Here is a 13,967-nt window from a genome sequence, read left to right as displayed (position 1 = left end):
TAGTGTCAGGTGTGCAGCAAAGTGATTCAATTATACACATACATGTAACTAGTTTTTTTTTTTTTTAACAAATTCTCTTCCCATTTATGCTGTTACAGAATATTGAGCAGAGTTCCCAATGCCACAGAAAAAGTCCTTGTTGGTTATCTATTTTAAGTATAGTAGTGAGTATATGCCAACCCTAACCTCCCAGTTTATCTCTCTCCATTTCCTGTCACCTCTGGATATATGCCCAGGAGTGGGATTGCTGTATCACAGGCCTCGCTGCAGAGGCTTCTCCTGTTGCAAAGCCCCGGTTCTGGTTCGCTTGGGCTTCCAAAGCACATGGTTCAGTCGTCCCGGGGCACATGGGATCTTCCCTGACCAGGGTCAAACCTGTGTCCCCTGCACTGGCAGGCGAACTCCTATCACTGGCCCACCGGAAAGCTCCCGCCACATCTTCTTTACCCATTCATTTGTCGACTGTCATTTAAGTTGCTTCTATGGCGTCTCAATAGCTCAGACCATAAAGAATCTGCTTGCTATGCAGGAGACCTGGGTTCAATCCCTGTGTTGGGAAGATCCCCTGGAGCAGGGCATGGCAACCCACTCCAGTATTCCTGCCTGGAGAATCCCATGGACAGAGGAGCCGGGTGGGCCACAGTCCATGGGGTCACAGAGTTGGACACGACTGAGCCCCTAAGCACACACACATTCTCCTTCCCCGGATGGTGTCCAGGCCCGGGTTCCCACTCTGACCCGGGGCCCACAATTCTCCAGCTGAACGGCCTCAGGTTCTGAGTCCTTGCCCCATGTCTCCCCCAGGGTCTGGGTCTGTTCTGAGCAGGCCTTCAAGGCATTAATTCTCCTCCAAGAGAAGCAAGGGTTTGGGCCTGTTACTGTCATAATGAAGGAAAGTCTATTTCTCCAATGCCCCGTGGAGCCTCCACCTCACATCAGGACTGGAGTGACAATGAAGTTGTAGCCGAGTTAAGTGTCTGGGAGAGAACTCAGGTGCTAGCTGGCGTGGGGCGTGCTGACTCACTCTTCATGTGCCCTGTAAAATTCGTCTGTTGCAACTTTGGCCCTGATGTGATGGTATCAGAAGAGGGGTATGTGGGAAGTGATTGATGTGTTCCGTTCAGTTCAGTTCAGTCTCTCAGTCATGTCTGACTCGTTGTGACCTCGTGGACTGCAGCACTCCATGCTTCCCTTTCCATCACCAACTCCTGGAGCTTGGTCAAGCTCATGTCCATTGAGTTGGTGATGCTTTTTAACGATCTCATCCGCTATAGTCCCCGTCTCTTCCTGCCTTCAATCTTTCCCTGCATCGGAGTCTTTTCCAATGAGTCAGTTCTTCACATCAGGTGGCCAAAGTATTGAAACTTCAGCTTCAGCATCATTCCTTCCAAAGGATAATAAGGACTGATTTCTTTTAGGATTGACTGGTTTGACCTCCTTGCAGTCCAAGGGACTCTCAAGACTCTTTTCGAACACCACAGTTCAAAAGCATCAATTCTTTGGCGCTCAGCTTCCCACCTGAGCTTCTGGACAGACCTGGGAACACCTGCGATGAGCGGTAAGAGATGACGGAAGGTGCGGAGAAGGGCGAGGTGGGGAAGAAGGAATTGGGGGACAGTGAGGGGTCTGGGCCTGGAGAGGTGGGAGGGGTGTGGTGGAGAGGTGTGGGTCTCCTCCCCAACCGGTTGTGGCCCCCACAGGAGTCCCTCCCCCTGAGTTTAGTAGGCAGGAGGGGATTGAAGGGAATCCTAGTCCTCAGAGGCTCCAAACTGAAAGTCACTCAGTTGTGTCCAACTATACAGTCCATGGAATTCTCCAGGCCAGAATACTGGAGTGGGTAGCCTTTCCCTTCTCCAGGGGATCATCCCAATCAAGGAATCGAATCCAGGTCTCCCACATTGCAGGTGGATTCTTTACCAGCTGAGCCACCAGGGAAACCCAAGAATACTGGAGTGGGTAGCCTTTCCTTTCTCCAGGGTACTTCCTGAGCCAGGAGTCAAACTGGGGCCTCCTGCATTGAAGGCAGATTCTTTACCAACTGAGCTATCAGGGAAGCCCCAGGCTGACGAGACTGAGGGAGGGAACGCAGTTCAGCCCCTGGGCCTGGGGGAGGCATCAGCTGGTGAAGGCAGGTGACCCTGGTTGACACCTGTCACAAGGCAGATATCTTTTTGTCGTGTTTCCAAGCTAAAAAAAGAAAGCAAATGGCAGGGGGTAACAGCTTCTTCCCTGTCCCTGCCAATGTTTGGTTCCCTTGGGACCTCGGGGTGATGCTGTGCAGGCCAGAGGGTCCAGGCCCAGAGAAGGGAGAAGCTGGGGAGCCGGTCACCACTGAGGCCTCTTCAGCACCAGTCCTGACGCACTGCTCACCCCACACTCTCCATGCACTCCTGTCTTCCCACACTTCAGCCCCAGTTACACACACAAGCCCCCTCGGCGTCCACACCGCCCTCCATCACCCACAGTCCCCCCGACTCTCCAGCCTCCCACACAGGCCCCCTCACATGCACGTGCTCCCCACACAGGCTTCATGCTTCTCACTCAGATCCTTCCACCCTTGTGCTCGTCACCCTTCCTGAAACTGTCCGTGCAGGTCTCCTCACACCCCCTTCCCTCTGTGCACACCCCAGCCCCCACCCCCACACACTTTCTTTCACACACAAGTGCCTGCTTGCCTGTCCCACTGGCTCTCCACTCTCTGCAAAGTCACACCGCGTTCCCCTCCCACAGGAACCCCGGCTTCCTCACACTGTCTGTACACATTGCTTCACACAAATTCCACACAGAAGGCTCCCATCTACTTCCGCTGCCATCCAGAAACTTCCCCCTCAGGGGCATTTCCCTTCGGTCTCTTCCTCCTCTCCGGGTCCCCCAGGGGATCCTCTCCCTGGCCCTCTGCATACGCATACTGTCCACTCCCCTTCTGTCCCAGACTCACCTGTCCACAGTCACACACACACACACACACACACCCCAAGGTTCCCAGCATTCTCACATACTAGCGGGTGCTCCCCACACATCCAACACACTCTTCCCAGCATCCCCTCACTCTCTTCACATTCGCTTTCCTATCACAAATTAGTGTCACTGCCCCACACAACCTAAGTGGGAAATGGCAGCCACTCCAGTATTCCCGCCTGGAGAATCCCATGGACGGAGGAGCCGGGAGGGCTACAGTGCACAGGGTCGCAAAGAGTCAGACATGACTGAGCAGCTAACGCAGTCACTCCTCTCTCCTGCCCTCCTCCTCTCACGCATACCCTCTCTCTGTCTCTCTCTCACACACACACAGTCACACTGACCAGTTCGTCCCAAGATACTGGGCCTTCCAGCTGCCCCAAAGCCACACACAGCTCGGGGTGGTTCTGGGAAGGCGCTGGCTGCTAGGACTCCGCCCCAGGGCTGAGCCAGGAATTTTAGGTCTCTGTCTGGGTCCTACCTGGAAAGGTGCCTTCTCCTTTTTAATGCTCCAGCCCCATATCTAAAACTATTCACCAAACATGCTCCTACTGGTATACAGCCCCGAGTCCACACAGTCACCTTCACGCATTAATCAACCAAAAATGAACATTTGTGTATTGTGCTAAATAGAAATCCTCCTTTAGTTACAGGACTAGCCAGCTCTCCGTTGTCAAGTATTGATCAGTGTTCCTTCGCTGGCATTTCTTGTCCCGTCTACTAGGTGTCATGTTTCTAGAAGTCCCTGGGTCTGTTTCTTGGCTCTTTTCTAAAACTGCTCTCCTGCCTTCCTTCTTGCTCACCAGTTCCCTTTGCACTGGGAATGCCACCTAAGGCCCCGCAAGCTTGCTTGGGACAGTGAAGTGTTCATAAAAAATTACCACAAACTCTATGGTGTGAAACAACCAAAATTTATTCTTTCATAAGTTGTGAGGGTTAGAAGTCAGAAATCAAGGTGTCAGTAGGGCCCTCTCTGAAGGCTCTAAGGGAGGCTCCATCTTTTTTCTTCCTGACTACTGGTGGTTGCATGGAGAAGGAAATGGCAACCCACCCAGTATTCTTGCCTGGAGACTCCCATGGACAGAGGAGCCTGGTGGGCTGCAGTCCATGGGGCCGCAAAGAGGCAGACACGACCGAGGTACCGTGCACAGCTCTGTGGTTCCCGGAAACCCTTGGCGTTGCGAAGCTTGTGTCTATTTCTGTCCTTCTATGACACTCTTCTCGGGTGTCCTATTTTCCTGTATCCGTCTCTTCTTTGCTTGTCCACATTTCTTTCTCCTGGTAAAGGAACCAGTCACTGGATTAGAGCCCACCCTAATCCACCCTGACCTCACCTTGGTTGGATTACATCTGCACAGGCCCTATTTCCAGGTGAGGTCTCCTTCACCTAATAGTAAGCCCCTAAAATAAAGGACTTTCAATAAACATTCATGTGATTCTCTTTGGGCAAAAAAGGTACAACCTATAATTGAATTCTCTGCATCATTGAATATATTCCTGACAGGAGAAAACTTCAAGTTTGTCCAGACATTAGTGAAAACTGAAAGGTCAAAATTTTTTCTGATGTTGTCTTCCTCTCGTCCTGGTATGAATGTATGAGCTCAAACATCCTCTTGGTTTGAGCGTTGTTTTAGGTGTTTCTGAGGTCAGCAGTGTTCTCTGTTAGCCAGTTCAGGGCACGTCCGCCCCAATTTCACCCCATAGGAAGAGACGTCTGATGGAAAGATAGAACTGGAAGTCTTAACTAACCGTGAGCAAATATTTGACTTTTGCAAATCCTCAAAATGACCAAGTAATACATCTTAAGGGGCCATCAACAGTCATGGACAGTGAAGGAATTCTTAAGCATGAGCTTCTTTAGCGTCTTGTAAAACCCCACTCTGCGTAGAAGGTCGTGTATTAGATCAACAGCCAGACTGTCATCAAGGGTCAGTTTTTGCCACCCAGAGTTGGTTTAACATTGTACCTTCCCATAGTCCAGGGAGAAACATCCGGATGATGGAATAGCTGTTAGAACATTGGGGAAAATGTTGAGCTAGATAATGCTATCATCAGAGAGCAAAAGGTTTTTTTTTTATCAAAGGGCTGGGAAAGCCTGAGTAAGATCTCAGGACAACACCCCACCCCACCACGGCTACATCTGGTACCCGGTGCCCCCACAGGAGAAGACACTTGTCTTCATCCCCACTCCCACTGCACTGTCCTGCTGCCCACACCAGCCTCTTCTACCCCAACAACAGAGTGGTTCTCAACCCTACAGGGAAGTGTGGGGGCCCAAGACCAAGACAGAACATCATGTAGGTAAAGATGGGTCCAGTGGACAGGGCCTTGGTGAGACCTGAGGCTCACCTCTCCCAAGTCCTGACTAGAACAAACCTGCCTTGGAGCCAGAGGCCAGCTGGCTTCTTACCTGCTGTGGTCCCTGATTTCTTCATAAGATTCATGATGATGAAGCAATTACAACTAACTGGGTGAAGATCAATAGAAAAATGCAAGCGACCAATCGGATGGATGCAGACTGGCTGATATCTGGGGCCATTATTAGTGGTTCTAAAATGAAAACGGAAAGGCCTTGTCAAATCTAAGAATACATCTTGCTCAGCACCTGCTGTCCTTAGACAGCACATGTTCCTCATATAGTTACTGACTCATGTGAAGCCACTCTTCACGTCTGGCTGTGGAAAGATGAATGGGCTTGTACTCTGTCTTCGTGGAGCTAATATTTCTCCTGAGTTGTGTTAGTCGCTCAGTCATGTCCGACCCTTTGTGAGCTCATGGACTGTAGCCCACCAGGCTCCTCTGTCCATGGGATTCTCCAGGCAAGAATACTGGAGTGGGTTGCCTTTTCCTACTCCAGGGGATCTTCCCAACCCAGGGATGGAACCTGGGTCTCCTGCCTTACAGGCAGATTCTTTACTGTCTGAGTCATTGAGACACAAATGTCCATCTGATTATCTTTCAGGTGGACATGTTTACTGTGAGGAGTCCTTTTTGAGGAGGACACAATTGGGGGTACTTAATTCTGTCTGGGAAGGGATAAGGGCTTCATTAAGTGACATTGGAGCTGGTTAAAGGTTCAGTACAACAGGGGGAGAGAAGCCCTGGAAACATAATGCGTATATAGATTTGGGGACCATCGAGCAGTGCCAGGGGACTGTGTCATTGGTTAATGAGGAAGGGGGCTCCTGTGCTGAGGGAGGTGGGCTGGGAAGGAGGGTGCTGGCAAGTTCTGTGCTATGCCCATCACTGACTCTCCAGACAGGAAGTCCACCAAGAGATCAGTTGTTCTCTCCATCCATCATATTTTCAGTTGCACAAACATATGTGCTCATATCCACACATGAAGGCACTAGACCTTTGAAGAGAGCTACCACCTCCCCCACACTCCACTCAGTTACCTGTGGGCTCTGGGAGCAGCATGTTCTCCCAGTGTTTCAGGAATTCCCTAAGCCAATAACTGCAGTCTCCCACTGAGATCTTCCTGAAATACTCTGCCAGTTCCTGGTTGTTCTCCCACGCCTCCTTGATCACTGTGGCTCCCGGATCGATGACTGTCCAGGTTATGCTCATGGGGTCAAGGAGGAGGGCTGTCCGTCCATTGAGGCTGAAGAGCAAGGATGCACCAGAGCATTGCTCGGCTTCACGCTGACAACACAGCCTGACCTGCAGGGAGGGAGGACCTGCGCCCCCCACACACAGTGAATCTTTCTGGATGTCCACAGTCCATCCTCCCCAGTCACTCATGTGTGTCTGCACATCTAGGGGCCCGTGATCTTCGGACCATGACCTCCCCCTCTTACCCATCAGGTCCAGCGGGTCTCTAAGGCTGGATCGTGTTCAGTCTTTTCACAGGAAGGGCCTCCCTGCATGCACTCCACCCTACCCCTCTCTTGCTGTCTCCAGCTCCCCTCCCCCTCCCATATTACCCCTCATCTCCTTTTTGTCCAGTTTGATCACAGGCAGGACCATCCTGAGCTCTCTTCCTGCTTCTCCCAGCGTCTGGCTCAGTTCAGTCCACGCTTTGGTGTTGTTTACCTCCTTCCCCAAGAAACCCAAAGGTCTGACCTTGTTGCTGTCACTGTCATACTGGAGGAAAGGCTTTGTGTCCACGGAGCCCTGGACGTGACACCAGGGCTGGCCCGGTCTGGACTGAGATTTGACAGTGAGGTTGAGGCACAGAGAGTGGGCATCTGAGACAGAAAACCACAGGTGTGTCTGGGAGATTCCCCTCCAGGGCCTGGTTGCAGAGGGAGGGGTCTCTATCCCAGACCCCCTCCTCTGCTGCGTCCTCAGTCCTGCCTCACCTTTAACTGTCTGAGCTTAATTAAACACTTTGATGCCACCGTGGATCTCTTCCGTCCATATACTATTAGCAGGAAGATTTCTCTGATATGTGATGGCTCACGCAGTAAAGAATATGCCTGCAATGCAGGAGACCTGGGTTTGAGCCCCTGGAGATGGAAACGGAAAGCCACTCCAGTATTCTTGCCTGGAGAATGGACAGAGGAGCCTGGCAGACTACAGTCTGGCGTAGGGTGGCAAAGAATCAGACACACCTACGTGACTAAGCAGGCACACGCCAGCTTCTGAGGTAGCAAAAACAGAAGACAGTGTCTGCTTTCTAGAGACTTAAAATCTATCTGAACAGACAAGACTTTCAACAGAAGGAGAAGAAAGATGCCATAGGACACATGCCACATTCACGATGGGTCCCTAGGCATCAGGAAAGTTTTACTGGAGTAGGAGGTGGGACTTGCCAGGAGAGGGAAAGCTGCTCCAAGAGCATAGGCCCAGGCACGCTACCTTGGGCGGGGTCCCAGAAGGCAGGGTGTCACCTCCTGGGCAGTCAGTCCAGCTAAACCACATCCTCACCATCCTAAGAGCAGGTGGACAGGCGCCCACCAGGGTGGAGCCCCTTCCCTCCCCATTTTCTCATGTCCCCCACTCCCCCGGCAGAGCCCCAGATCCAGGACACTCACTGCCCAGAGTCTTCCCAGCTTCGGTCAGCAGCAGTATCAGCAAAAGATGACCTGTGGTGTGAGCCAGTGACTTTCCTCCCTGCAGTTTTAGGAGCATGACGGGAAAAGGTAGCCTGGGGTGTGTCTATACCTCTGCCTCCGGGCACCGCCCGAAGTCTTCAGCCCTAGGCTGAGGAAGCCGTGCTGAAAAACAAGAAAAATAACACCTATGCCCAGGAAGTATTTCTTAAGTTTCAAATGTAATTACTCATTTAAAAAAAATAGTCATGACATTAAAAAGCCAAATTCACTTTGAATAGCTATCCTCCCTCCAAAAAAGCCCTTTTCTGGTGTGAGCAAGAAAAGCCCACGTTTTGTTGGCTCTCCTGCTCACTCCATGAGCCACTTCCTCCTCTGATCTTTCTTTGAACTCACTTCCTCCCTCACCCCCACCCCATCACCGTTGCCATCTCCTGCTCAGTTATTCCTTCTTTTCTCCTACATCCACTTTCCATCCTAACCTCTCAAACTTCCTCTGTGATGATTACGATTCACTGCATGTTAGTCACTCAGTCGTGTCCGACTCTGCGACCCCACGGACTGTGTAGCCCGCCGCTCCTCTGTCCATGGGATCCTCCAGGCAAGAATACTGGAGCGGGTTGTCATTCCCTTCTGTTAATCAAACCAGCAGCGGCCGACCCCCCCAGGTCTGCCATATCAGAGGAGGGTGTACAACAGAGTCCGATAGTCCTGTTGGAGCCGAGCTCCAGAATAGCCGCGAATTTATTACCGTTTGCTCACCCGCAAGTTGCAAAGGCTTCCTAGGGCCCGGGAAGAGCAAGCTCACCACCAAACACTGACGGATTTTCCCGTCAAGCAGCAGCGGCCCCCTCCCGCCTTTCCCAGTCCCTCCCCTGCTCTAGGCATCTCCCGCAGGGTGTCAGCCACGCAGGTGGCTCAACCCCGCGGTCTCCGGGCTGGTGACTTCGGGGTGGCGGGAGAAGACAGAACATTTGGGGGGGGGGGGGCCCGGCCGCCCTGGGTTCATACTCACCTCCCACTCCTCCGCACCCGGCTCCTGCGATCGGCGGGGCGCGGTCCTCGCCTGCCCGGTCCAGCCAAGGTCGCTTTCGCGCAGGTTGAGACTGTCGAGTTCGCAATCACAGAGAAGTTCCGAAACTCTCCTCGGGGTTTTCTGTTTGAATCACTCTTCGGGGCCGCGGCTCGGGGGAAGCTCGGCCGGCTGCTTTTGGAGCGGCTTTGCTAGTGCGGGGGATCCCCGGGCGGGCGCGGAAGAGGGGCCCCGGGCCGAGGTTCTGCTCTCGGGTAACCGCGCCCCCAGGAGGCCCACCCGGGCGGTGAGTGAGTCTCTGTAGAGAAGTGCCCCGGGTCGGGGGGTGATGACGAGGCTTTTTCCGGGTGTCAGTCTGGGCGCCGCCGCGGTGACTTCGGGGACCTGGGACGGGGGCCACCGGCGACTTCTAGGTCCTGCCCGGGCGAGTTTCCGGGCGCTCGGGCCCCGCCCCTCTCTTCTCTACCAGCCTATCCTGAGTTTCCTAAAGCGATTCTTCCCTGGCCACCTGACCAGCTGCCCCAAGTCAGTCCTTCATGGATGGCATTCTTTATAAGCGCAGCTCAGTTAGAACTGAACATGAACAACAGACAGGTTCCAAATAGCAAAAGGAGTGCATCAAGGTTGTATATCGTCACCCTGCTTATTTAACTTGTATGCAGAGTATATCATGAGAAACGCTGGGCTGGAGGAAGCACAAGCTGGAATCGAGATTGCGGGGAGAAATATCAATAACCTCAGATATGCAGATAACACCACCCTTATGGCAGAAAGTGAAGAACTAAAGAGCCTCTTAATGAAAGTGAAAGAGGAGACTGAAAAAGTTGGCTCAACATTCAGAAAACTAAGACCATGGCATCCGGTCCCATCATTTCATGGCAAATAGATGGGGAAACAGTGGAAACAGTGGCTGACTTTATTTTTCTGGGCTCCAAAATCACTGCAGATGGTGATTGCAGCCCTGAAATTAAAAGACGCTTACTCCTTGGAAGGAAAGTTATGACCAATCTAGACAGCATTATTAAAAAGCAGAGACATTACTTTGCCAACAAAGGTCTGTCTAGTCAAGGCTATGGTTTTTCCAGTGGTCATGTATGGATGTGAGAGTTGGACTATAAAGAAAGCTGAGCACCGAAGAATTGATGCTTTTGAACTGTGGTGTTGGAGAAGACTCTCGAGAGTCCCTTGGACTGCAAGGAGATCCAACCAGTCCATCCTAAAGGAGATCAGTCCTGGGTGTTCTTTGGTAGGACTGATGTTGAAGCTGAAACTCCAATCCTTTGGCCACCTCATGCGAAGAGCTGACTCATTTGAAAAGACTCTGATGCTGGGAAAGATTGAGGGCAGGAGCAGAAGGGGACGACAAAGGGTGAGCACCGGGAGCCGACGCACGAGACCCTAGCCCTAACAAGGCCGTGAGGGAGAAAACCTGACGGGCAAGGCGAACCAGGTTTTCAGGGGTTTCGAAAAGGCCAGCTCACGAGATCCCACCCATGACAAGGTCACGAGGAGAAAGCCTGATAGGCAAGGCAGATCAGGTTTTCAGGGGTTTCGAAAAGCTGCCCCCGGCGCTCACCTTAAATATGATATCTGTCTTTCTGATGCCTGCCTCAATGGACTCTGACACAGGCAGGATAGGCCTTCCCCGATCTCTTCCCAAATAAGAATCAATTTAGAACTTTAATCAATAAGTTTCCCAGGTGGTGGTATTTTATGAGATTATTCAGGATGAAAGGAGTGTTTTAATTCAAACTCCTTTGCTGGTAGTTTGTTAGCCAAATGCATTTATGCGCTTGGTACTAATATGCATGATTGCTTATAATATCCTAATCATAAAATAGCATAAAGAACCTGATTATATAAAAGCCCTAATAGATATAGAGCCGTTTTAAGGGGTAAAGGAGTCCTATTAGAAAACATAAGAAAAATTATTCTATAGGTGGTTATTGGGTTGTGATTTGCTTGCTGTGTTTTTGTTTGCTGTATTTTTGCCTTTAATGTGCTAAGGTTGTGTTATAAAAACCATTGTTAATATAGTTAAAGATCTAGAGAAATAAGAACTTAGCCCTAGTGTGGTAACAATGAGATGGTTGTTAATTGTCAGCCAGGAGTGCTGGGCAGAAGCTGCCTCACCAAAGTCGCAGAGTCAGTATGGGGTAAACTTCTTAGATAAATGCAACTGACAACTTTTGCAGAAAGATTAATTTTTGTGTTAACAAGAATATAATTCTACTCTGTACTATTTCCCTATGACCCTGTTACCTTTCAGTTAAGCTCACCACAAAGACAGAAAATAGGTTTACAATCACCTGACCTGCATAAAATGTTAATAGCCCCAAGGCCAGAAGATCATGTGCTAAGAATTACTATAGAATTAGAAAGCAAAAAAATCCTGCTTTTCCTAAAAATCAAAATGATGTAATGCTAATCCTGTGTAATCATGAATAAGCACCTTGTACCTTGAAAACGTTCTGTGGAAGGGTATAAAACCGGTTGTCAAAAAGTAAAACACAGACTTGGCCCTATCAAGGCTGGTCTCATGTGTCTTCTCTCTCTCTCTTTCGCTGATGCCGTTCATCCTGAGGGTACCCCCTGGATCCTGCCGAGGCTGGACTCCGGCAGATGAGATGGTTGGATGACATCACCGACTCAATGGACATGGTTTGGGTGGACTCCGGGAGTTGGTGATGGATAGGGAGGCCTGGCGTGCTGTGGTTCATGGGGTCGCAAAGAATTGGACATGACTGAGCGACTGAACTGAACTGAAATAAATAGATGAGCTAAATAAAATACATGGCAGCAGGCCATTTGTTCTTCCGACCCTTCCGTTACTCCCACCACCCTTCTAGGTGGTCTGTGATCAAGTCTGGGACAAGTTAGAGGGCACAGGGCACCACCCCACCTCTCTAGGGACAGCCCCTCTCTGCTCCTCCCCCACGTTCACCTTGAACTTTTAGGGTCTGAGGGACAGGGTCGTCGCCGTCACCCCTCACTTCACACTGCCTCCCACACTGAATGTCTGTTGTGTACTGGTTTGATCTCATTTCAAATCCACTTGTTTTTTACTTAAATGAAGTTGTACTCCTTGTTTATGACTTAAATGAAATGTTCTAGTCCACTTGTTTATAACAAAAACAAAAAAGTTAGTTTTTTATGGTAAAGTTATTATGAGACTAGAATGATGTAAGATGTGACAGAGTGTTTAGATCACCTGCCCTGGGTCCTCGCTGGGAGCTTGTCCAGAGAACACACACATTATGGAGTGTGAGCTCTTTATTCTAGATGCCAGTCACTCACCAGATATATGTGTGCTGGTTCTTGTGTTCAGTCGCTTGGTTGTGTTTGATTTTGTGATGCTATGGACTGTAGACCATCAGGCTCCACTATCCATAGGATTTGCCAAGGCAAGAATACTGGAGTGAGTTGCTATGTCCTCCTCCAGGGAATCTTCCTAATCCAGGATCGAACTCATGTCTTCTGGATTGGCAGGCGTATTGTTTACCAATGAGCCACCTGGGAAGCCCTACCAGATACATGACTTGCAAATATCTTCTCTCATTCTAGATAGATTTTGCACTTTCTTCATGGTATCCTTTAAAAAGCATTTAAAAAAAAATTTGAAAAGTTTGTTTTTCTTTTTTTTCTGTTGTCATTTGTGGCTAGTATGTATTTAAGAAGAGTTTTGTCAAATGCAAAGGCAAAGATTCACTTATCTTTTCTTCTAAGACTCATAGTTTTAGCTCTTCACTGTATGTCTCTGATCCATTTTGAGTTAATTTTGTATGTGGGGTAAGGGGGCGGATCAGCCTCATTCTTTCGCATGTGACTCTCCAGTTGCCCCAGCACCTTTTTTGCCCCAGCACCAAACATTCTTCTTTGCCCATGACTTGACTTGGTAGACCCTTGAAAATCAATTGACCAATGTTGACTTAAAAAATAGTCACAACCTTAAAGTTGAGAGCTGTGTTTTATTTGGTGGAAATTTTTAAGACATAAATCTGGGAGGTAGCTTCTCAAGCAGCCTCGAGAGAACTCTTCCAAGAAGGCAGCAGGGAGGACTCAGGTGATGTAGAAGTTTGCAACAAAGGGCAGGTAGTCTGAACATCAAAAGTATTTTTGTGAATTAAAGAAAACCAGATATCTCAAGTTAGGGAATTTAGTGCTTTCCTGTATATGGGAAGATGCAAGAGTTTGGGCTCACTAAAATCATTGCTTTCATGTGCATCTCAGCTTTCAGAGGCCAATTGTCTGTGTTTTCACCTTCCCAGTTCCTCCGGGCTCCCAGTAGCAAGTGGCTGCAGCCTGATTCTTGCCATATCACAGGTGTTCTTTTCCCTCCTGAGTACTCTGGAGGGCTGGAATCGCTGATGACTGTGACATCCTTGTTTACTGACATAACAGGAAATATTCCATTTTTCAGTCCTTTCCCTTGGTCAGAAATTCGACCAATATTTGGGAGACATTTCATGACCAATTTTGGTCCCACGGTGCTGGGAGGCACATCCCAGGTCAGGTGAAAGTTTTCATTGATATATCACTCCAGGTGTTAGTTTCTGAATTAGACCCATTGATAGACAATGAAAGATTTTCTGGATCCTGTCTTTTAACCTATTGTGATCCAGGAGATAGTTCCCTCCTTTTCTTTTCCCACACCTAGAGTCACACTATTATAATTATTGATCACATACAGAACTAAATATTTGATTAATTGCTTTAAGTCACTGTATATTTGTTGGAAGCCTGGTTATACACTCTAAGAGACAACAATCTTATAAAATAGACAGAATATAAGTAATGTAGCTGTTAATAGCAAGATTGACAGAGTCATAGTGTAGTAGAGACACAGGCATAAACAATTTGGAAACGAAAAATAAATTAAAACAAAGATTAGTATCACTAGTTCAATCCAGTTGTAATAAACCATCAAATCCATAGGAGGGCCAGCTGGAGAATCCACATTTTGCCAGTATCAGGTAGAG

The 13,967-nt window shown here is 49.3% G+C and overlaps 1 protein-coding gene across 2 annotated transcripts; it reads right to left on the bottom strand.

Moving 5' to 3' along the window:
* Positions 1–3,848: 3,848 nt before the first annotated feature.
* Positions 3,849–9,375, bottom strand: RAET1E (retinoic acid early transcript 1E). Of its 2 annotated transcripts, XR_011485609.1 has the most exons (7): positions 8,971–9,375; positions 7,938–8,120; positions 6,885–7,148; positions 6,357–6,638; positions 5,369–5,508; positions 4,925–4,965; positions 3,849–4,236 (listed from the first exon to the last, which is right to left on the bottom strand). XR_011485609.1 is itself a non-coding variant. In XM_070461426.1 (6 exons), the coding sequence occupies exons 2-5, from the start codon at positions 8,032–8,034 to the stop codon at positions 5,399–5,401; spliced, it is 753 nt and encodes a 250-aa protein (XP_070317527.1). In that variant the 5' UTR covers positions 8,035–8,120; positions 8,971–9,374; the 3' UTR covers positions 3,849–4,236; positions 5,369–5,398. The 2 variants fall into 2 exon arrangements, 1 of the variants encoding a protein (XP_070317527.1); XM_070461426.1 differs by lacking the exon at positions 4,925–4,965 and having other exon boundaries at positions 8,971–9,374.
* Positions 9,376–13,967: the final 4,592 nt, after the last annotated feature.

Source organism: Odocoileus virginianus, chromosome 34, assembly GCF_023699985.2.
Source record: "Odocoileus virginianus isolate 20LAN1187 ecotype Illinois chromosome 34, Ovbor_1.2, whole genome shotgun sequence".
NCBI lineage: Eukaryota > Metazoa > Chordata > Mammalia > Artiodactyla > Cervidae > Odocoileus > Odocoileus virginianus.
This window is presented reverse-complemented; position numbering and strand designations above follow the sequence as displayed.

Excerpts from the sequence above, each read along its gene's own strand:
- RAET1E (XM_070461426.1), bottom strand. The coding sequence starts at position 8,034 with ATGCTCCTAAAACTGCAGGGAGGAAAGTCACTGGCTCACACCACAGGT. Across the intron at positions 6,639-6,884 it reads GGACAAAAAGGAGATGAGGG|GTCCTCCCTCCCTGCAGGTC; the intron begins GTAATATGGGAG and ends TGGGGGGCGCAG. Across the intron at positions 5,509-6,356 it reads GCTGCTCCCAGAGCCCACAG|AACCACTAATAATGGCCCCA; the intron begins GTAACTGAGTGG and ends TTTTCATTTTAG.